This window comes from Gossypium arboreum, chromosome 11, assembly GCF_025698485.1.
Source record: "Gossypium arboreum isolate Shixiya-1 chromosome 11, ASM2569848v2, whole genome shotgun sequence".
Lineage (NCBI taxonomy): Eukaryota > Viridiplantae > Streptophyta > Magnoliopsida > Malvales > Malvaceae > Gossypium > Gossypium arboreum.
Genome location: NC_069080.1, coordinates 4,445,202 through 4,468,430, shown reverse-complemented (window position 1 = coordinate 4,468,430; position 23,229 = coordinate 4,445,202). Strand labels below are relative to the sequence as shown.

Genomic DNA, 23,229 nt, shown 5'->3' with positions numbered 1-23,229 from the left:
ATGTGGACCAAGTATGATGCAGGTTACAAAGATGATGGTCTGGTTTTGTCATAATCTTTGAATTGCCATCTCATTCTGTTGTGCCCAAATCAACGATCCACTCCTCTTTGGAACCCACCACCACCACCATAAAAAAAAAAGAAGTGGAATTTGGCACTTCTTTTGCATTTTGAATATTTCAGCAAAAATGAAATTTTAATGTTTCCATAAAAAGGGTTGATAATCTCATAATTCTGGATTTGTAGTTGACTGTGATTGTTAGCAGAGGATTGTAGCCTATTTCTGGGAAGATTTTTACTGTTAAGCTAGCCAAAGGTAGTAGAAGGGTCGAAATCAAGGGAATTGAGGACTTTTGTTCTGAATTTTAATAATTTTATATGGTTGGTAGAGAAAAATAAAGCAGCAGCACAGTCTAATAATTATCTTCCAAATTTTGTCTTTTCCGCTTCATTATTTTCTTATATCAACTTCCATGAAAAAAAATATTATAAAGCTAAACATGTGGACCTAATTAATATATTTATCATTCTAATATTCAAAAACCACTATTAAAAAAAAATTATACATAATCAAATAATTTACCTCCATTTATTAAACCATACGCATGTGTCGCGTTCCACTTTTTCTAAAACAAATAAAACATCCATCACATTCCCACCCACAACCACGTTCTTCACGATGAAAACGAAATTTGAAATTAATAAAGTGGAGGGGCCAGATGTAATGTCACAACTTTACTTCATCTCTTGGCTAGTACTGACATCATTCAACCAAATAATACTAAGTTTTCTATATTCAAATTCTAATATTTTAAACTGATAAAAAAGGTTTACAATATGGTCATTGTAGTTATTTATAGTCACCCGTGGCTATTTTGTCATTTCATACACTTAATTGTTTTTCAATAAAAATAAAATAAAACAAGTTACAAAATAGTGCTTTGTTCCACACTCACATCCTATATAATATAAGAAAATCATCTTAAACACTTATATATATGTATTTGTGTTTATAAGATAATTTTATAATTAAAATAGAAATATTTAAAACATTTAAATTTAAATATAATTATTTGTATAATTATTTTAATTTTCACTTTCCCGTTAAAAATAAAAATTGTAATTAAGATATTTCAATTACATCAAATTATTTAATAAGAAATTAATTATAATAATTACCCATGATTTTCCAAATACTTCGTTACCAAGATGCTAAGGATTTTAAAAATAAATAAATAAATTGCGATCCTCAAATATAAAATTTATTACATTATTTAATCATTAGCCCGACAGCATACAAATCAATCCTTTGTAAAGAAATATAATAAAATCGCGTCACTACTGCTATCTCAGAAAAGAAAAAAAAAAAAAAAAGGCATAGTCGAAAGTCGAAACCGAGAAATTTCCATCATCTTCTCTGCAGTAGTAATGGAAAAGCAAGAAGAAAGCAGGGAATGCGACAAGGGTTTCTCTTGCAGTTTCATGCTATTGAAACCCGAAGAAGTGAAATTCATTGATCTGTTTCGGATCTTGTTTTCAAGTAACTTGGAGGACCGGAAATTTGTGGATAGTTCGTCGGAAACTGAAGAGAGTTTCAGATACCGATGGCTGATATTCATCTCCATTCTGGCCCAGAAGATGCTCATGCTTACGTCCAAGCCAATGGCATGGATGGGATCCAAGATCGAGATGTTGCTAAATCTTCTCGCTATTAACAACTTCCTTGTGCTCCTACGAGGTATTTATCTTTCTTTCTCTGCTATCAATGCTCATTGAATTTGTTTTGCATATGATGTTCTTGATGATCCTTCACCAAATTTTTTTTTCAAAAAAAAAGTCGTCTCAGTAGTACTTCACGTATCACTGCAACTGGTTTTCATAATTAAAATCTTGAGCATCGTTTAATTATCAAACCAACAAATTAATTAAAAGACAATGAAATTTCATGCTACTGTTTTCCCAAAAAAAGGATTTTCTTAACACTGCTTTTAAAGCAACTGGTATGAATTGTCTTTTATTTGATAATTATCACGTTAATTAATGTCACAATTGATTAAGATATTTCGTTAATTTATTACGTGATGACTTTAGTTTCTGAGTTAATTGTATAATTTCTTTTTATAAAGGAAACTAATAGTAAAAACTTTTAATGTTTCCTTTAAACTTGGAAAGTGAACAGAACATTGCCTTTTTTACTTTTATTGAGTCTCTCATCAAACTTATGGTTTGTGGGATTGATTCTTTTGTTGACTTGCTGTGTGCAAAAAACCAAAAGGAAGGGTAGTGGCTGATATGAAAACAATATATTATTAAAGTTTGTAAGGGTATTGGAAAAAAGTACATCCAATAATGGATGTATAAATAATTTTAAAATTTATTAAATATATTTATAATTAAAACGAAATTTACATTTAATTTCCTGTGGAGAATATAAAGTATATCACTTTCATCGTAAAATTATCATATAGATAGTTATATTAGGGTTAAATTAAATTTTGTTTCTTCTATTAGAAATGATAAGATTAAACTTTGTATATTAAATCAATTAGTATATTGGTCCTTTCATCTCTACGATTAAAAACCGATGTAGCTCACAAAATAACCAGACAATTACACACGTATTTCATGTCAATATATAAAAATCAATTTTTAACTGTGGATGAATTTTTAAATAGACAGACTGGTTTGTTTTTAATTTAAAATTAATTTACTTATTTTTAAATAAAAAAATAAAATATAATCTAATCCATAATATAAAATTCTAAGAAAATAAAAACCAATCCATAGATTTAATATATAAGGCATCATAAAAATACTTAAAAACTTTAACTATTTTTAATGATGCTTTTAATATTCGTTATACTGGCAAAAAGTAATTCATATTAAAATGGGTTCATAAATTATCTGTAATATAATATCGGTGAAAAGTTTAATAATATATATTTATAAAATATAATATAAAATTTTAGTAGTTTTTATTAAATAAGGGACTGATTTGAATCGATTATTTATGAAAAAGTTATTTAAAGTGGGTAATTCTTTTTATAAAATAGTTATTTGTTAGATATAATAATAAGATACGTCATATTTTTAATAAGAGAATTTAATATCAGTTACTTAAGACAATATTATTAATATACCATTACAATTTTTTATTTTTCTAAATTATGATAGCATATGGGTGAAAGAAAATATATATATTTATTGATTAAATTATAGATGAAATGATAAATCACTCGTATGTAAATCTTGACTAATATTGAATCTAACCTTTGAAAACTAGGTTGATTTTATTTTTAATTGTTTTATTTAAAAATAATATAAAAATATTAGAAGACAAAAATTTGTTATAATAATATTTAATTTTAAAAAATCAAATTGGTTATTATTGGATCAATTAAAGGTTTAATCGTAATATAGATAGAAATTAAATAATAGTTCGGTACACCAAAGCTTACCTGGTCCACTATTATTTAAAATGATGAATGTGGGCCATGTCGGTGGTGCACCAAAGCCTACCTACCCTGCTCCACTATTTTACTGCCGTCACTTAGCAGCCTCTTCCTTTTTTTTCTTTTTCAAGAAAAAAGCAGAAATTAATATTTAATTGTAAAAGTCCTAGTTCAAGTCTCCTCATCTACATCTCTTATCTTAAAAGAAAAAAAAAAGTAAAATATTTAAATTTAATTATAAAATATAAATATAAACAAATAGTGGTCATATTAAATAATAGTCAGGCTTGGGTAAACTAAAACTAAATCAATCAAACATTTTTGTACCGCTTTATTTCTGGAGAAATTATTACCACGTTAAATATGGTCCTTTCCAATAGTAAGTGTTTTTTACATGTCAGTCCTTATTTCTAATTCGTCACATGCATCTCTATCTTGCCTTTCTTCTCCCTCCGTCTTCCCTGTTCCTAACTACTAGAGAATCACAGAGGAAGACCCAATACAGAAAGAATGAATCAAAAGAAAATAAGAAAAGATAGAAAACCTAAATAAGTATGACTTAATGTTTCCTGATATCTTAATTCATGAACCTGCATTTTCTGGAATGAATTTTATAGTGGTTTGATTAGAAAGAGACCATGTTCGAAGGGATTTGGTGCGAAAATAAGATTGACATGTAAAAAAATGCTTATGTAAAGATTGACTTGTGTGTCTAAGGCATTTTTGGGTTGTATATATAAAAGAATATACTCTTCTACAGATCCACCAAAACTTAAAAAAGAATTCAACATACATATACTTATTTGGAGCGATCATACCTGAGTAAGTAACATAAAAGTTATGCATGTCGAACAATCAATAATGTAATATTTTTTTCCCCATTTCCATACAGGAAAGACTAAGAAGCCAGATAAAGATTCGGCAATATTCATCTCTTTCATCGGTAATATGGACAAGAGAATGAAGCTGGACAGTAAGATCAAACCCGAACATGGATGCCACTATTATTCGGCACTGTCGATGATGGCTTCCAAAGCATCGTATGAGAATCGAGCCTACATTGAAACTATTGTCAAGGATCATTGGAAGGTATATATGAAAGAACTGAGAGAAATTGTATTGAAATATGACAAATAATTAACTCCTTTTGTAATCTTTTTGGCAGATGGAGTACTTGGGGTTTTATGATCACTGGAATGGTAAGACCCGATAATGTCTTGAAGTTTGTTAGACGTAAATCCGCAATGGGGATGCATCACCATTTGTTTGTGTGTGTTTGGTTTGGCAGATTACCAAGAAAAAGCGACGACGCAACTCTTCTTTATGCGTGATAAAAGTGAAAACCATGACACCATAGTTGTTGCCTTTAGAGGAACGGAGCCATTCGATGCAGATGCATGGTGTTCGGACTTCGATTTGTCTTGGTATGAGCTTCAAGGAATGGGGAAAATCCATGGCGGATTTATGAAAGCTCTTGGGTTACAAAAGAACGTAGGGTGGCCAATGGAATACAAAGCAAACGAAACCCGGGGAGAACCCTTAGCTTATTATTTCGTTAGAGACAAGTTAAAAGCACTCTTGAGCGAAAGTGAAAACACAAAGTATATATTGACAGGTCATAGTTTGGGCGGGGCATTAGCCATTCTTTTTCCTGCAATTTTGTTTCTCCACGAAGAGAAATTGTTGTTGCAGAGATTAGAGGGGGTTTATACATATGGCCAACCTAGAGTTGGGGACGAGAAGTTCGGGAAATACATGGAAAGCAAGTTGGAAGAACATAAAATACGTTATTTCAGAATTGTTTATTGCAATGATATGGTGCCGAGGTTGCCTTATGATGACAAGGATCTAATGTTCAAGCACTTTGGCACCTGCGTCTACTATAACAGGCACTATCAAGGAAAGGTAAGACATTGTCCCTTTCTATCTTTCATTTGACAAACAAATACAGGTTGCAAGTAATAAATGTGTGGTTTTGTGGCAGGTTGTAGCAGAAATACCAAACAAGAACTATTTCTCACCGTTGTCGGCAATACCAATGATGATAAACGCCATTTGTGAGTTGATAAGAAGCTTCACTATATGTTATTCTAAAGGAGCGGAGTACAAAGAAGGTTGGTTTTTAAGAGTTTTTAGGATAATTGGATTGGTGATCCCTGGAGTTTCAGCTCATTCTACTCAAGACTATGTTAACTCTACTCGTCTTGGTTCCTCCGATGTTTTTCTTCCATCCCAAGAAATGATTCCATAATTCTAATCTTTTTACTTCCAACATTATTCATATTTATGTCATTACGGAACATGATATTGTGAATATATATAGTTAAGGGTGTGTTTGAATGGGTGGTGGGGTGCGGTGCATTTAGTTTACTTTTTGACGTATTACGTTGCAGTGTCTAATCTCACCGTCACCGCTGTTTTTACATTAACCGCAAATAAACACACCGTCCTTTCAAACTTATCATTAATTTTATGTCTCCCTCAGCCCAAAAGTATGAACCCAAATTTTAACATTTGTGGCTGGCAAAATTTCAGTGGTGTAAAAAGCCCAAGTTGATTTGTATGATAAATTTTGTTTAGCTTGTCTCCTATATATGTGTTACATGAAATGGAGTGAAATGTGTTTCTCATGTAGTTGTAGAACCAATGCCTTCCCAAATAGTCACTCTTAGGATATATATTTTCATTTCAATCTTGTTATTCTTGACCAAGCAAATTAAAACTTTAGTATTAGAATCCGAATCTCCATTTGCTAAATGTATAAGCAATCACCATGTCATGATCCTCCTCTTTTACTCAACTTTTTTCTTGCTAAATGCTAACTCTTAATGATATGATTATATAAATCAATTAAGTTGTAGATTCAATTTGGTTGCAACTTCTATATAAGATTCAAAACTTATAAATGCTGTTTATTAAAGGTGATTGGATATTAACCCAAATGAAATAAATGATCTATGATTTAATTTATCAAACGTGACACATGCATTGATTAAGGAGCTAATTACACATTATCAAATGCTGAAGAGCCTTTGGTTAAAGATAGTTGAAAGTAGTATTCATGTTTCTACTTTATTTTACCCCATCTATAAATTCCTTATTCCCATGGTTTTCAATTCCTTTGATGAGTGAGAAAGCAAAGCATATATCCCGCAATGCAAATGTAAGTTTGCGACAATATTTAAGCAGCTGATAATAGGTTATGAAATTCACACCCAAATCAAGCCAAAGCTAGCCTAGTATTCTCTTCTTCTTCTGGGTGTTTTTTGTCTGATTAATTAAAGCCATGGCTGTTAACAAATACCAAGCAGACCATTATTTAATGCTGAAACCAAATGAAGTGAGTATACGGAAGGTTATTCGATTATTATGGAGCAAAAGAATGGAGGAAAACGATTACTTTTATCTACGAGAAAGTGATGAAAAGGAAGTTTTCATTGAAAAGGGCCTTGCCATCGCCTCGCTCGCAGCTCAAAAGGGTCTGCTCCATGCTGCCAAACTCTTGAAATGCTTTGGACAAAAGCTGGAGATGTGGCTGAACCTCGTCTCCTTTAACACTAACATTTTCATGCTCTTCTTCAACACCTTGCGATGTTAGTGACTCCTTTCTTTCTTTTCTTTCATGTTACATTATCTTTTCGATAAAAATATTGATTTTATTCAATTTTTTTAAAAAAATATTTTTATATTTGTATATTAAAATTTGAGTAAGATAAAATTACTTTAAACAAAATATATTATTAAATTTAAACTGAGGATAACAATTTACAAATATGAATAAGTTGGCTTATTTTTTAACATAACTATACTTAAGTAAACATGTATGATAACATTCGTTAGCCCAACACTAACGCTTGCATCAAATTTTAATATGTATAAATTGAATATTTTTAGTCATAAATTTTGAGATGAGATTATTATGTTAAAATTCAATTTGTCAAAGTTTATTTGTAGCAATAGTTAAAACTCTTATTTGATACTTATATATTGTACAGATTCAAACCTTATTATCTCTCTTCCCTTCTCAATTATGTAATGATAAAAAAAATTCATTAACTTATTAATTTGTAAATATATAGGTAAAGTGAAAATTCCAAAGCGTGAATCAGATGATTTTATGTCGTTCGCGGCACATATAGACAAACGAGTTAAATTAGACGAGAAGATAGAACCCGGAAATGCAAGATATAATTCAGCACTGGCTATAATGGCGGCTAAACTAGCTTATGAGAATAAGGGCTTTATTAGAAACACAGTTGAACAACATTGGAAGGTAATTTTCCTTCCTGCCTCTTAACTATGGATGATATAACTTATTTATCTCACTTTGAAGGGTGTACATGGTGCAGATGGAATTCATTGATATGGACACCAACTATTGGAATGGTATCAAATTCCATTTCTATTTTTGTTTCTTTTGTATTAATTTCAAATTTATATACACAAAATTAATTATATTTAATTTGGACAGATTATTTAGAGAATTTTCATACCCAAGGCTTCATGTTTTATGATGAAAGGATGAATATGATAGTGGTATCTTTCAGAGGAACAGAAGCCTTCAACGCATACGATTGGTGTACGGATTTCGATATCTCCTGCTTTGAAAACCCGGAAATGGGAAAGATCCATGGCGGATTCATGAAAGCTTTAGGCTTAGTAATGGACCATGGTTGGCCACCTCAACTCCCTGCCGATAAACGAAACAAGAACTTGGCTTATTATGCCATAAGAGATGAGCTCAATGAAAGGATGGATTTAAACAAAGAAACCAAGTTCATAGTGACCGGTCACAGTCTCGGCGGTGCATTGGCGGTATTGTTCCCTGCGATCTTGGCATTGCATGGAGAAACAAAATTGCTGGAGAGATTGGAAGGGATTTACACGTTTGGACAACCCAGAGTTGGAGATGGCAAGTTTAAAAGGTTCATGGAAGAACAAGTGCTGGATAGATATGGCGTTAAATATTTGAGATTTGTTTACTGCAACGATTTGATTACCAGATTGCCTTTCGACGATCCTGTAACTTCCCTTTACACCCATTTTGGAACTTGCCTTTACTTCAACAGCTGCTATAAAGGACAGGTGAATGGTTTGAATTAAACATGCACAACAATGGTCGAAACTGAGATTGATTTTAACAATTTATTTTTCATTTTGGGGTTTGCAGATACTGGATGAAGAACCACACAAGAACTACTTTGCGACGTTTGGAGGAACTCGGAGGTTCTTGAATGCACTGTTTGAGTTAGTGAGGTGTCTTTATCTGCCATTGTTGAAAGGAGGAGATTACAGAGAAGGTTTAGCGATGATATTGATAGTTAGGTTTACTGCGCTGGCTTTTCCAGCGGTTGCGGATCATAATCCTTTGGATTATGTTAACGCAACTCGATTGGGATCCATGGAAGTATTTCAACGTGCTGAATCTTCCAAGAAATGGCTCAAAAATTCAGCAACTTCTGGTCGGGAGGTCCAAGATAAAATTAAATATTGTTGAACCGTCCAATGTCCACTATTTTAGGTGTCACTACGGTACAAACTTTTACAGCGAGAACCGTGGAATTAAAAATAACCGGCACATCAGATACAAAGTTTCATATTTGTTGATTTCTCCATGTCTAAATAACTTTATTTAGCTGATACAACTGTAATCTAATAAATTACACAAGTAATAAAGCTAATATTTAGTATATTGTAAGTAAGATTAAAGGGCAGATAATTGTCTTATAAGAATATAGTAAAATATTTAAAATAAAAGACACATGACAATTTTCTAAAATTGTTTGTAGAATAAAAATGATACAATGTCTATGTACTAAATACTAACCATTATTTAATTAAATAAATATGTATACAAGCGATATCATTATAACTCCATATAAATTCACTCAATTACATAAATAATTAATCAATTAATTACTAATTTAATTAGAAAATGTGTATATATAAGTAAAGTTATAATATTGAATGATTTAATTGGATAAATGATTATACAATTAATTGTTTACAAGGCACATTAGAGCTGATCATGGGTTGGGCGGCCCGGCCCGGCCCGAAGGCTCGCCAGAAAAATGGGAGGGTTTGGGTAAAAATGTAGGCCCGAAAAATGGGCTTGGGCAAAAAAACGAGGCCCGTTTAGAAAACCGGTCTGGCCTCGGGTAAGGGTTTTTTGGCCTAGGTCCGGCCTAGCCCGGCCCAAATTATATATTAATATATATTTTTTATTTTATTTTTAATTATTTTAAATTTTTAATATAACCATTTTTTATTATATTATTAATTTGTGTATTGTTTTAAGAATTGTTTTAGTATTATTTTTATTTGTTTTAATATTTATTTTTATGTTTTTAAATATATTTGATTTATTATATTTTTAAACTTTTTTTATTTAATGACATACAAAAATTTTAATATGGGCCGGGCCGGGCCGGGCCGGGCTCGGGCTTAGTAAGTTTATTTCGAGCCGGGTTTGGGCAAAATTTTAGGCCCATATTTGGGCCAGGCCGGGCCCGAGCCTAGTAGATGGGCCTAAAAATTGCCCGAACCCGGCCCGGCCCATGATCACCTCTAAGGCACATTTCAGTCTTTCTCTTTTTTCTTTTTTTCTTTTTTTTTGCATTTTACAGAAAATAGGTTAAATATCACTTTTGCTCTCTTTATTAGGCCTAAAATTAAGATTTAATCTTTATACTTGAATTTTTACAATAATTTTGGTCTTATTTTTAAAATTTTTTATAATATTTAGTCAAAATAGTTAATATTGTTGATAATTTTGATAAAAAATTTACATGAATTTTTTATCAAAATACTATTTTAACCAAAAAAAACCATATCAACTACCAAAATGATTAACTGTACTAATTATTTGGACAAACTAATGACATAATTTTTTGCATTTTTAGTCATAAGATAATGGTAAAATTGTAGTTTTGATTTCTCTACTATACTCACACCGATATTTAATTTTTATATTTTAATTTTATATAATTTGGTCTTTCACTTTTACAATGACATTGATTAGTCAAAGTAATTTTACATACTTATATGTGATAGTTATATCTTATTATTTTATTATTATATCATTTGCATGCTTGACAAGTGTCCAAGAATTAAAAAAATTATTTCTAATTGAAAGGCTAATGGTGATTATTTTCAACTATTTATAAATGTCTTGAAAAAAAAAGAGACTATGAACGTGACAAAATGGCATTACACTGTATTTTATCTATAGATTATATGACAATGGTGAAGTTTCAATTTTGGTCCCTATTCTATGTTCAAATTTAGATTTAATCTTTATATTTCAACTTCTTTGACATAAATTAGTATTTTATCTATAGATTATATAACAATGGTGAGTATTAAATGCTAACATACATATCTAGCCAAATATATCACTTATGTTTGAATTTAAAATTCAATTAATTAAATTCATTTAATTAAAACATCAATTAATTTACTTGGCTGAACATGTACATTATCATTTAAAACCTATTTTAATTGCCACGTCGAGCTGTTAACAATTTTATAAAAAACGATTATATAAATAACTAAAACATAAATTTTAAATATAAATAATTAAAATATAATTTAAGTCAAACAAAATTGGCATATTGATAGTTACGTCTTGTTGTATAATATGTTTGGTAATAACAAATGACGCAGTTCCTCGAAACTTTTGTAATAAAAATTCCGTGTATCACTGTTGTAAAACGTTTCCACCTTAAATTAGTCGAAATTTGACAAAACAGAGATATATAAAACAAAAAATAAAAGGCGGGAGAAAAAGTCAAATTGATGGGTGCGTTTAAAATTTTCCAACATTCATGCTCTCACGTTTATTTCCACAACTCCTTATGTCCCGTCCAATTCACGCAATATGTGAACACAAATTTATTTAATATTGATTGGAAACCACACCCAATATTTGTGTTACATTCTGGTGTGGTATAACAACAATGTCATCATAGCACATCTAACCTTTTGTATTTTAGTTTTAAGAATTATTAAAAATTAATTTTAAGAATTAATAGGTAGTTTATTATTTGAATTTATTTAAAATATTTAGTTGGTATATGAATTTGTTATATATATTATTTTAATTTGTCTATAGTGTTAATTTTTTTGAATTATAAGAGGAGGTAAAACTTTAATAATAAAGTGACTCAAACTCAGGTCATATATAAAATAGTGAACACCCTAATCATTAAGCCAACACACCGAGTTCAATGATGTTAAATTTTTAAGGGTTAATATGTAGTTTACCTATTAAACTTATCTAAAATTACCTAGTTATACTTAAATTTGTCCAAAACATTATACTTTTTTCTAAATTAGTTCATATTTTTAAAAGATTTTAATTTCTTAATTTACGTCTATCATATGTCATACTGATAGGCTGTGTCACTATAAGATTAGCCATCAATATTATATTAACATAAACTAACGATATTAATGTGGAGGTACAATTTAAATGATGAAATACAATTTTAAATATAATTTGATAAAAAATTTAAGTATTAATTAAAATTTAGAAAATTACATATTAACCCTAATTTTAAATTGTACTATATAAAATTTTAATTTGATAATTAAGAATAAATTTTTATTTTATTTTACAAATAGTGTATCGAATATTGTTTTAGCTAAACTTCTTTAGGACAACGAAGCGTGCAAAGATGGGTGGACTTGAAACTCACGTGCGAGCTCTAAACAAGATAATGTAGCTTTTAATAACACGTGTTAAGAACACATTTGTTTCAGGAGGATACTTGTGCAACAAGCCAATAGTTTAATTAATGGTTAAAATGTGACTATAATCCCTGTACTTTTTAAAAATTGGAATTTAGTCTCTGTACTTATATTTCTAAAAATTTAGTCTATCTATTTTTCAGAATTCATGTCTTACTGTTAATATTATTAATTTTTTGTTAAACAATGCGATTAATTAAAATATACTTTTTAATTACATAGTTACCAAAATAAGTAGTTTTTAATTTAAAAATATCACAGCAACAAATTTAATAAAAAAACTAATAACAATATTAATAATTGTACTTAAATTTTAAAATCTAAAAAATAAATGAGCTAAATTCTTAAAAATATAAATATATAGACTAAACTCCTAATTTTCAAATAATACAAAACTATAAACACATTTTAATTTCAATTAATTTGTTATTAATTAGTCAGATTCAACTCAAATATAGAGTTTGTGACTGATTGAGTTTAATTGTTGGATCAAACTATATTAACCATGAGCTAAGGCAATAAAATATGAAAAAAAAAACAAATTATAAATATATCAGGAAATAAAAACAATATATATATATATATATATATATATATATATGTATATTTATCTTTTACCCGTGTAGCATCCAGACAATATATAATATATATACTAATTTGCTATCTCTGCTTCCTTTCAAGTAAACATATATAATCATTTACACCGATTAACTTAAAATAATTTAAATAGACAAAAACAATTTTTTAAAGTATCAATATTTTTAATCAAATAACAAAAGATTGTGTTAAGCATAAATTATTTTAGATCAAATTATGGTTATGGTCACTTTACTATGTTTACATTTAGGATTTAGCATCTATACATTAATTTAGTATTAATCTAGTTCCTTTACATAATATCATTAGTTAGTTGAAATAGTTAATATTTTTTTTTGTTAATTAAAATATTAAGGTCAATTTTTTAGTGTAATGGAGTTGAGCTGAACCTGAATATTGCCAAGGTTGAGGTCGAATCGAAATTCAAAGCTCAATACTCGGTTCGAGTTTGATTGAACATCTATTTTTGAGCTTGAGCTCAACTTGAGAAATAATCTAGCTACTCAAGCTCGATTAAACTCATTTACCAATTTTTGTACTCAAGCTCGAATTTAACCTCAACTCAATAATTAAGCTAGGGTTGATAATATATATCAAGTCAATAATGTAATTTAATAACATAAAAATATAAAAAGTTCAATAAGGCTGGTGAGCCGTTTGAAACAAATATTACCAAACTCAAATTCGACTTGATCGACAGCTTGAGCTTAGCTCGAAAATTACCAGATTGAGTTTATTTTTTTAAGTTAAACTCGAGTAGCTTACAAGTACTAGTGTCTCATTTACACCCCTATTACAAATTCATGAAGAAATATATATATTTAGTATTAAAGTATGGTTTAAGAGAAATTAGTGTAATCATTTTAATCAAGATAGTTAACGATGTTAATTATTTAGATCAATTAATGTCATTGTAAAAGTAGAAGACAAAATTATGGTAAATTAAAATATAAAGGCTAAATCTTAAATATAAGCATAATAGAGAGATGAAAACTACAATTTTAGCATTCTCATATAATGGCTAAAAAGTAAAGAAAAAATTCGTGTCATTGATTTGCCAAAACAATTAACACTCTTAATAATTTTGATAGTTTGACCTAGATTTTTTAAAATTCTTATTTCTACTTATCTTGTTCATATAATTTTTTTGTTAGAATAGTATTTTAAAAAAATTAAATAAAAAATTAGAGTCTACAATATTAACTATTTAGATTAATTCGATAACATTATAAAACATAGAGATGAAGTTAGAAATTAAAATATAAATATTAAATCTAAAATATAAAACTTAATAGAGGGACTGAAAATGAGATTTGACCGTGTTTCTATAAGGAAAAAAAAATTGAGAGGGTTACGTGTCAACGTGAGAAGGTGGTATATGAGTGTGTGTTTCTAGAAAACAATAAAATGAGATACATTAGCCAAAGGTGACATGGTTAAACAAAAATGAGCCATAAAATTCTTTAGAAATGTAATAGAAGCTTCCTTTGAAGAAAAATGTGGGAGCATTTTCTGATTAGAAAAGTATATCTCCCTCTCCCTCTCCCTCTCCCCCTCTTATCTCTATTTTCTTCAAGAAAGAACAAACGCATGTTGTTTTCTCCTTTCCATTTCCTCTTTTTGTTCTTCTGAATTTTAAAACTCTAATTTCAGTGGAGAAGTCCTTTAAAGGCTTCCTTCTTCCCTTGGCTTTGCTTTCTTTAATTCTCAGGCGCCTACATCGAAATCTCTAGAAACCCAATCTCCATTAAGAACAAGTGATAATGGAGTTGTTGAGATTAAGAAAAACCAGAGAGCTCTTACTGTCAATTCATTAAAACTGATGAAGCAAACACAGTGAGAGTGAGAACCTCCTTCATTTCCTCTCTGGGGATGGGAATTCTTGACCGCTCTTCTTCTCTTTAGTTGTTCTTATTCTTAATTCTAGGTTAGATTTTTGTTTTCAGTTTTCTTTTTACGTAATTTGCCGATAATCGGAATGGCTCAAAGGTCTGTTCCTGCGCCTTTCTTGACGAAAACATACAAGCTGGTGGACGATCCCATCACCGACGATGTGATTTCCTGGAATGAAAACGGCACATCGTTTATCGTCTGGAATATTGCTGATTTTGCTAAGGATTTGCTTCCCAATTATTTCAAACACGACAACTTTTCTAGCTTCGTGCGTCAGCTCAACACTTACGTAACTTCTCTATTTCCTTACTTTATTCTAAACCCTTTACTAATTGCATTAAAAGCTTATATTCCATTATTTTGTTTTTAAAATAAAATATAGATAAACTAAATGTTAGTGGCAGAATATTATCGCTTGAAGTGTGAATGGTTGCTTTCCTGAACTAATTAAATAAAGGATAAATTACTAAAATAATAACTTTTGTTTACCTTATGTTACATTTTTAGTCACTTATATATGTTTAAAATGTTAAGTTTTAGTTATTTACGTTATCACGTTATAATATTTTAGTCATTAAGCCGTTAACTTTTTGTTAACGGTATAATGGTAAGCTGACTTGGCACGTTAAATCATTATTTCAAACAAAAATTTTAGGTTCATTTATTATAGTCCCTATATTTTTTTGTTTTGAGCAATTTAATTTTTTTCTTTTATGCTCTTTTAATTTTCCTCTTTTTTTTTTCATTCTCTTAGGCTTTTCATTCTATTTTCATCCCTTTTTCCATTTCTTTTAACGTAGTTTTTCTTATGTTTGCCATTTGTTAAAACTAGTCCCTATACTTTTTTTTTGAATAATTTAATTTTTTCGAGTAAGGAAAACTTGTGGATTAGTTTTAAAAAACAAAAAACATAGAAAAACTACATTAAAAGAAATGAATAAGGGAGGAAAATAGAGGGAGAAGCAGAAGAGAATGGAAAAAAAAGAAAAAAAAGTTAAAAGAACATTAAATAAAAAAACTAAATTGCTCAAAATGATAAAATATAGGGACCAATTGTAGAATTTAACCTAAAATTTTCATTTGAAATTATGATTTAATATGCAATGTCAGCTTACCGTTACACCGTTAACAGTAATTAATGACTCAATGACTAAAATGTTACAACATAATAACGTAAGTGACTAAAACATAACATTTTAAACATAAATTACCCTTAAATAAATAAGATAATACTTTATCCTTCTACTGCTTTTATTCAAAACACAATTATTTAGTTATTTTACGGCAAAGATTTTACTTTTCATTTTCTCCTTTCTCGATTAATGAAATTATAGATCCCTTTGTCTTTCATAATATTGCTTTATACAACATTAAACGTACTACAACATAGATTCAATTTTAGTTTGTTTATTGAAAGAATAAGTAAATTAATTCAGAAAATAATTTCTCTGTTAAATGCTTATTTTAATGTTTTATATATAATATAATAATAAATCTAATATTTAATATTTACATATTTATTTAATTTAACCTCTATACAAATTTAAAAATAAAAACAAATACATTTTCTACTAACAAACATCCATTTAAAAAAAACTGAAAGGAATAAATCCTTTAAATATTTATCGTTTTCCTTTGCAGGGATTTCGAAAGGTTGTCCAAGACAAATGGGAATTCGCGAACGAGAACTTCAAGCGAGGGCAAAAAGAGCTATTGTCCGAAATGCGCCGTCGGAAGGCAGTGACACCATCTCCGGTGAACGGTAAAACATCTGCTGCTGGTCCTTCCTCCCCGACTAAGTCCGGAGAGGACCTAGGGTCCACTTCCACGTCATCACTGGACTCGAAGAATCCAGGATCAGTTGAAACGAAGCAGGAGACAATGAATGTATTCTCCAATTTATCAAACGAGAACGAAAAACTAAAAAAACATAACGAGCTGTTGAGCTCGGAGCTGGCGCAAGCGAAGAAGCAATGCGACGAGCTGGTGGCCGCCTTAACCGAACGTGTGAAGGTGGGGCCCGACCAATTCAATCGCATCATGCGGCAAGGAAGCTATGATTCCACCCGTGATGACGATGATCATGGCCGTTGGTACAGTGCTGGTGATCCTGATGATCACGATCACGATGATGATAACGAAAATGGTAGCCAAGATTGTAACGGAAGTTTGAAACTGTTTGGGGTCTGGTTGAAAGGCGCGGGAAAAAAGAGGTTCCCGAAGGAGAAGAAAATTGTGTACGGTGAGCCATATGCTAAGCAGATGAAGACCGTACATTTTAATCACGCGGGAATGAGAATGAAAAGCGGCAAAGTTTGCAACTGACCAGTCAAGGTGGACACAAATAAGTCAGTTATAATCTTGTAACTTAAATAAATAAATCAATCAATCAAACGGTGCGAGATATAAAGGCATCGTTGGCTTCCTTTTTCCCGTCTAAAGAACATAATTATTATCATCGTCCACGTCCGAAGTCAGAATAATTTTATAAGAGATCAAATAAAATTTTAAATTTTTATAGTTTATATTTATATAATCTTTAAAAATTAAATTAAATTTTTATAATTTTAAGAGATTAATGTACAATTTTATTTTTATTAATTTAAAATTTTAAAAAATCTTAAAGATCTAAATAGTAATTTTACATTTTAAGGAAGTTGTACCCTATCAGCCCTAAATTCACTCCTACTTGTGGTGGTTGTTATTTTAAGTTAAAAATATTGACTCCATTAAATATTTTATATATAATTAAATTAAACTTAAAAATAACATATAATTAAAGTATCGTGAGATATAATATCAATAAAAAAATAAAAAAAAGTGGTGACAGAAAAGGTTGGTTACTTAGTGAAATAGTAAAAATTTAGTGTATTAGACCTTAGTGTGTAAGCTTTTATCCATCTAAAAACACATTTATAATATTCAATATATACAGCCAATTAATTATACTATATTTGAATAAAAGGAAATTTTTAAGATTTTATCACTTTACCAAATAATATTATTTCTTATAGAATTGCATTTTCTTTTGTCAATACTGCTTGAATGGTGGAAAATAAATCGCGTGTGAATATGTGATTATCAATTTCATCAAATTTACCAACTATTTATGAGAATTTTACTTTAAATATATAAACGTATCAATTTTAATGTTGTTATTAAATTTAAACTAAATTGACAGAAATTAATATCATAAGGGCTAAATTGATCAAAATAAGATAATAATAATTAATGATTTTTTTGTAATTTAAAATTCAATTTTATATTTATGTTTATTATCTATCTATATTAATATAAAATTTTCAATGAATTAATGTTACGATATCAACTCAATTAAAAAATTAAAAATCATTTAAAGAATAAAAAAATTATTTTAGGCATTTGAAATAAAACATTTGTAATTTAAGCACTCACATAAAATTACAAACAACAATTTGGTCACTCACATAAAAATTACAAACAACAAGCTAATGTGATAGTTAAAAAATTAGTATAATAGTAAATTTAGCCCTCAATTTTTACATATTATATTAATTTAATTATAATTTAAAAGATGTTAACCCTTAAATTTTAAGAATGACCTCAATTTGACCTTAATTTTTAATTTTTTAAAGAAATGTATAAAATATATAAATATTTTTTAAAAATATAATAATAAATTTAAATTTTATATTAATATTAAATATAAAAACCCTCCCCACTCCACGTCCTTCTCCTCCGACCATCGCTCTCCCCTCCCTCTCCCCATTGACTGAGCAACGAGACGCATGGCGAATTCTGTCTGGAACAAAATAGTGCACACCTAAAAGCAGACTAATAAAATAGTAAGTTGAATGTAAGAGGAAAAGATATTTGATACGGAATATGCACCGCACATATATCAAAATAGGGCAAATTCGTCTTCACCTCATCTCCTTGAATAACCTCAACTAAAATCAACATTTTAGACAACATTGTCAAATCCCCAATTCTAGAACATTCAAATTTTTTAGGTAATTGGCTATTAAAGCTCCTAAAGTTGAGAATTTGGTCATTTCAAGTGATGAGAGAAAGGGGTGCCTTGAAAAGACATTGAAGTTTGAGGACCATACAAGGATCGAGTTTGACGTACGATAATGGCCAAGGAGGGGAGAGGTCTGGTGAAGGAGAGGGAGATGGTCGAGGTGAGGAGGGAGGGAGGGAGTGTTTTTATTTTATTTAATATTAATATAAACTTTAAATTTATTATTATATATTTTGAAAAATATTTTGTATTTTAGATTTTTCAGAATTAGGATCAAATTGAGATATTTATAAAACTTAAAGGTTAAATTTTTAAATTATGACTAAATCAATATCATATATAAAAGTTAATAGTTATATTTTTTATTATATTAATTTTTTAATTATCACGTTAATTTATTTATGATTTCAATAGAAATAATCAAAATAACTAAATTATGTAATGTAGGTGCATAAATTACAAATATTTTATTTTTTTGCCTAAAATGAAAATAATTTATAATTGAGTCACTATACGGAATTTACCCAATACATAATAGTAGAAAATCTTGGTAATTTTTGCAAAAAGGTAAGAAATTAATAATAATGGAAGAAATAATAGAGCCCATAAGATGGGCCCGAAGCCCATTGTTAGCGAAACTCAAAAGAGTAACTTGAAAGGGCATTGGATTCCAAAACTATCCCACTTTTATTATTATTTAAAATTTTAATTAAGTTAGTGTTATAAATTAACTTAACATTAATTTAAAATTAATAATTATATAATAAATAATTGCAGTACATTTAATATTTTCAAGTATTTATGTGATTAAATTTCATTTTACTTACAATTTAATATATAATTTTTATTTATAATCTCATACATTTTTCATTTGTTATACGTAATTTTACTTATGAATTTATATGATAAAATTTTTAATATATTTGAAACCAATGATCGCATATTTTTGTCAAAGAGCATAATATTCTTAATAAATAACACGGAAATTAAAAAATGTCTCACTTACAAAAGGAAAAAAAATAAAATCTCACATTCAACAGAAACAATTAAACTTTAATTGAATCATAAATTAAATGATTATGAAACATATCGTAGGATGAATAGTTGGCCTACGGTGATTTGCAAGAGCACCTCAGTTTGTTTTCATCCGACAGTAGTTTTGCGAACCTACACATATTAATCCATGACTTTATGTGTATATATAGTTAAAAACATGATGTAAAATGTTATGAAAATTAAAAATAATTATTGACTAAAATATATGATATATACCTTTGCAGTGCTTCTGCATTGGAGCCGCCATTTTCAACTGGTTCGTAAAAGCCGGTGTCGAGATTGATGCGTGAAACAGTTTTAGTGAGCAACTTGTGTCCTTTATCGACCAGGTTGTCCAGATTCTCCTTTGTAGATATATCGACGGAGGCCATATCCCCAGTTAGCGTATCATCCTGGTTTTAAAAAGTTCATCAAATTATATATATAGAAGAGGATATTTATAGCATATAGACATAGGAAAAAGAAAAGAAAATTACATCGATACGAAGATACATGTCCTCAGAATGAAGGGCCCGGAAAACAACAGAGTTATGGTAGTCAATCATATCCTTGCTAGCTTCGCCATAAAAATCCAGTATGGGACTAGCGTTATTTTCAAATAACCAGCTTATCAGACCCCATTTGGACGCCGTTTTGGCATCGTATTTCTTTTCGTGCCTGTTGGATCCTGCTCCTAGCGAGATCACAAGATAGCGTCCATAATCCAAGGGGTCCATCGCTGCAAAATCTGGGTTCTCTTTCATTATCTCTTTCGTCACTTCTCGTATGGCAACCAATGTCTGATCCATCCACATTCCAACCATTAACTTAATTCTCAGCAAATCATTCTTATATGAGTTCATTTTTAAGGTTTTATTTTTATTTCTTAACTTACGGGATTGTTGGCTGCGATGCCGCCGTCGATAAGGTTGAATTCTTCATCGTTGTTCTTGAAATAATAAGATGGGAAATAAGTGGGCGCTGCAGACGTGGATATGCAGATGTCTGATAACAAGGCGTCAATCTCTGGTCTTCGAGGAATCTGCATGCATACCCAAAATTACATAACGTGCCTGTCTCTGCTATTATTTGCCTAGCTGCTATAGTTGACCATTTGTAAATTTAATTATATATACTTAGCGCACCTAGGGTTGACAACACAAATTTAATTATATATATACAAACCTCAATTTACCCACCCCACAAAGGTTCTGTCTATTCAATTTTTTAGATGTCCATACAGCCTAATATAAAGTTTACGCAAGGATCCAACTTGGAATACAAAAAATGATAGACAACCCGACTTGAATCAAACGAAATTGTCAAATAACACCACTACGTTTAAACAATTTATTATTATATATCATGACAAACTTGAAAGAAAGATAGGCAAGAATCATACAATAAAGAACCCAATAAAACTTCAATCTTCATATCATGTTTAACATTAACTTAAAGATCCAACCAATTGGACTTTTCGATTTGGGTTCAATTCACTGAATTGAATATTTTTAATGTTTAAATTTATTTTAAACACTTATTTAATGTGAAATAAATTATAAAAAATAATACTTAACAAAAAAAAATGCATTTAGCTTAATGTTAATATTTAAAATATAAGACTAAAATATTAAAACTATAAATCTCATTAATTACAAATAAAATTTAAAAATATATAAATACATAAAACCAATTTTTTCTTAATTCAATTCAATTTTACACGATTGACTTCACCATGTGTAATTCACGGTGTGGTTCTCTCCTTTATTTATTTCGATTAATTATTTTAATTTACTGCTTGTAATGATTAACTATAATTGGAATAACGGTAGTCAGTTAATTACCTGATAGGTGGAGAAGATAGTAGGCTGAAGTTTCTTAATGTCGAAAGTAGGAATGGCAACACTGGTCAAGGTTTGATGCAATTTAGTGTTCCCTAATAAGTCCCTAATCAGCTTGTAAAGAAACTTCCCATCGTATCTGGGTCCCGTTAGTGCTTTTGTTATCGTCGAAGCCCATGCCAGGATCCCACTGCATCTTCCAAATCCCCATAAACTTCGAAACGATAACATACAACACAATATATATTATATATATAAATACACAGCTATCATATATATAGGTTATATTATATTACCTCGGCTTTGGGAAAATTTGAGGGCCATTTTTAACGTAAAAAGGCACTATATCTTTAGCAGCAAAAAGAGGACGACCATTTTCATCTGGGGCAGATAACATGGCTGTTATAAGACCACCGGTGCTTGTTCCTGCCATGACGTCGAAGTAATCCGCAAGCCTAACATCCTCACCATCCAGTTTCTGTTTTCAACACAAAGCTTATACATAAATTGATGAATCATCGTTTATATATATAATCTGTTAATTAATTACCTGAAGTTCAGATTCAAGTGCAGCGAGAATAACACCAGGAATGATTCCTCTAATTCCCCCTCCATCGATACTGAGAACAGTGATAAGTTTTCCATATTTTGGTGGTTGGATTTGTACAGATGATAATCTTGCATCCATTTTGAATTTGGAAAAATTAAAGGACATATATTTACTGAAACAAGGATATGTAGTGTTGGAAATAATGAAAGAAACAATGTGTATTTATAGACATATATAATTGCAGATTTAGGCGTCTGATAATGGAAGTTCATTTGATTATTCATTATCCATATACTTAGCAGTCAGCCATCAGCTATATCCTCGCTGGGACCATCACCAACATGCTACTTAAAAAATTGAAACAAATGAAGCTTGATCTAATTCACAAGGTATTCGTTAATTTTAATTAAAAGTTTTATGGTTTTGTCTGTCATTCCTCACCAGTATGGATTTAAGTACATATATCATACTAATCCTTAAAGATTTTCCTAAGATTGGATTGAATAGTACTATAACAAAACTTGTTGTAACATTTTCTTTTTGTGTTTCAGACAACTTCATAATAATCGAATACGAGAGATTATAATCATAATTAGGATTAGAAGGCTTTGTTGAGTTCGTGGTTTTGAGTGCACTAAAGCATATTATTTATGGGTTGGGAAGGGATCATGAATAGTTTTAAGCATTGTGTCAAAAAAAGAGTATATATGATTAGAACCTATAATGATATTGTTAAAAAAATTAAATATTTAACTACATCTTTGTATTTGTCAAACTAGGCCAAATCCTAATAGCAAAAGGAATTTGCTTGTTAAAGCTTCACCCGAACCAATTTATTTAATCTAAAAATTTGTTTTATTTTTTAAAAATTAAAATATTTTATATTAAATTTATATAAAATAATATTTATGTAAATATTTTTTATGTATACTGTGCTATATCATGTTTGGAAAAAGGATATCACTATTGGAAACTGCATGAGCAAATGAAAGAAGAAAATAACAAATTCAAACTTGGGTTGTTGGGTTATAATTTTTGGTGGACTAATTAAACAGTCGTTCACACATTCAATGTCGTGACATTTTCATCATAATTTTTTTTTTTTTTA

At 29.5% G+C, this 23,229-nt stretch overlaps 4 protein-coding genes across 5 annotated transcripts; 3 read left to right on the top strand and 1 right to left on the bottom strand.

Annotated features, from left to right (window-relative positions):
• The first annotated feature begins 1,184 nt into the window (after positions 1 to 1,184).
• LOC108482244 (triacylglycerol lipase OBL1-like) lies at positions 1,185 to 6,042 on the top strand. Its single transcript, XM_017785358.2, has 5 exons — positions 1,185 to 1,737; positions 4,344 to 4,540; positions 4,617 to 4,650; positions 4,740 to 5,356; positions 5,436 to 6,042. The coding sequence occupies exons 1-5, from the start codon at positions 1,428 to 1,430 to the stop codon at positions 5,700 to 5,702; spliced, it is 1,425 nt and encodes a 474-aa protein (XP_017640847.1). The 5' UTR covers positions 1,185 to 1,427; the 3' UTR covers positions 5,703 to 6,042.
• Positions 6,043 to 6,580: 538 nt separating this feature from the next.
• On the top strand, positions 6,581 to 9,141 carry LOC108481901 (triacylglycerol lipase OBL1-like). Its single transcript, XM_017784967.2, has 5 exons — positions 6,581 to 7,044; positions 7,531 to 7,724; positions 7,801 to 7,837; positions 7,923 to 8,536; positions 8,622 to 9,141. Exons 1-5 carry the CDS (start codon positions 6,738 to 6,740, stop codon positions 8,946 to 8,948), a joined length of 1,479 nt encoding a protein of 492 aa, XP_017640456.1. The 5' UTR covers positions 6,581 to 6,737; the 3' UTR covers positions 8,949 to 9,141.
• Positions 9,142 to 14,237: 5,096 nt separating this feature from the next.
• LOC108482581 (heat shock factor protein HSF24-like) lies at positions 14,238 to 17,228 on the top strand. The gene is made up of 2 exons (XM_017785712.2): positions 14,238 to 14,981; positions 16,334 to 17,228. Exons 1-2 carry the CDS (start codon positions 14,778 to 14,780, stop codon positions 17,015 to 17,017), a joined length of 888 nt encoding a protein of 295 aa, XP_017641201.1. The 5' UTR covers positions 14,238 to 14,777; the 3' UTR covers positions 17,018 to 17,228.
• A 2,410-nt stretch (positions 17,229 to 19,638) lies between these two features.
• LOC108482484 (patatin-like protein 1) lies at positions 19,639 to 22,526 on the bottom strand. Of its 2 annotated transcripts, none has more exons than XM_017785617.2 (7): positions 22,122 to 22,526; positions 21,868 to 22,049; positions 21,575 to 21,785; positions 20,626 to 20,772; positions 20,228 to 20,530; positions 19,968 to 20,143; positions 19,639 to 19,862 (listed from the first exon to the last, which is right to left on the bottom strand). In XM_017785617.2, exons 1-7 carry the CDS (start codon positions 22,284 to 22,286, stop codon positions 19,805 to 19,807), a joined length of 1,242 nt encoding a protein of 413 aa, XP_017641106.1. In that variant the 5' UTR covers positions 22,287 to 22,526; the 3' UTR covers positions 19,639 to 19,804. The 2 variants fall into 2 exon arrangements, with proteins under 2 accessions (XP_017641106.1, XP_017641108.1); XM_017785619.2 differs by having other exon boundaries at positions 21,575 to 21,761; positions 22,122 to 22,525.
• Positions 22,527 to 23,229: the final 703 nt, after the last annotated feature.

Bases quoted from the DNA above. Each gene is read 5' to 3' on its own strand.
- LOC108482581 (XM_017785712.2), top strand. From the start codon at position 14,778: ATGGCTCAAAGGTCTGTTCCTGCGCCTTTCTTGACGAAAACATACAAG. The intron at 14,982-16,333 runs GTAACTTCTCTA...TTTCCTTTGCAG, and splicing joins TGCGTCAGCTCAACACTTAC to GGATTTCGAAAGGTTGTCCA.
- LOC108481901 (XM_017784967.2), top strand. From the start codon at position 6,738: ATGGCTGTTAACAAATACCAAGCAGACCATTATTTAATGCTGAAACCA. The intron at 7,838-7,922 runs GTATCAAATTCC...TAATTTGGACAG, and splicing joins GGACACCAACTATTGGAATG to ATTATTTAGAGAATTTTCAT. The intron at 8,537-8,621 runs GTGAATGGTTTG...TGGGGTTTGCAG, and splicing joins ACAGCTGCTATAAAGGACAG to ATACTGGATGAAGAACCACA.
- LOC108482244 (XM_017785358.2), top strand. From the start codon at position 1,428: ATGGAAAAGCAAGAAGAAAGCAGGGAATGCGACAAGGGTTTCTCTTGC. The intron at 1,738-4,343 runs GTATTTATCTTT...ATTTCCATACAG, and splicing joins CTTCCTTGTGCTCCTACGAG to GAAAGACTAAGAAGCCAGAT. The intron at 4,541-4,616 runs GTATATATGAAA...TCTTTTTGGCAG, and splicing joins TTGTCAAGGATCATTGGAAG to ATGGAGTACTTGGGGTTTTA.
- LOC108482484 (XM_017785617.2), bottom strand. From the start codon at position 22,286: ATGTCCTTTAATTTTTCCAAATTCAAAATGGATGCAAGATTATCATCT. The intron at 20,773-21,574 runs GTAATTAACTGA...GTATGCATGCAG, and splicing joins CTATCTTCTCCACCTATCAG to ATTCCTCGAAGACCAGAGAT. The intron at 20,531-20,625 runs GTAAGTTAAGAA...TGGATGGATCAG, and splicing joins GCATCGCAGCCAACAATCCC to ACATTGGTTGCCATACGAGA.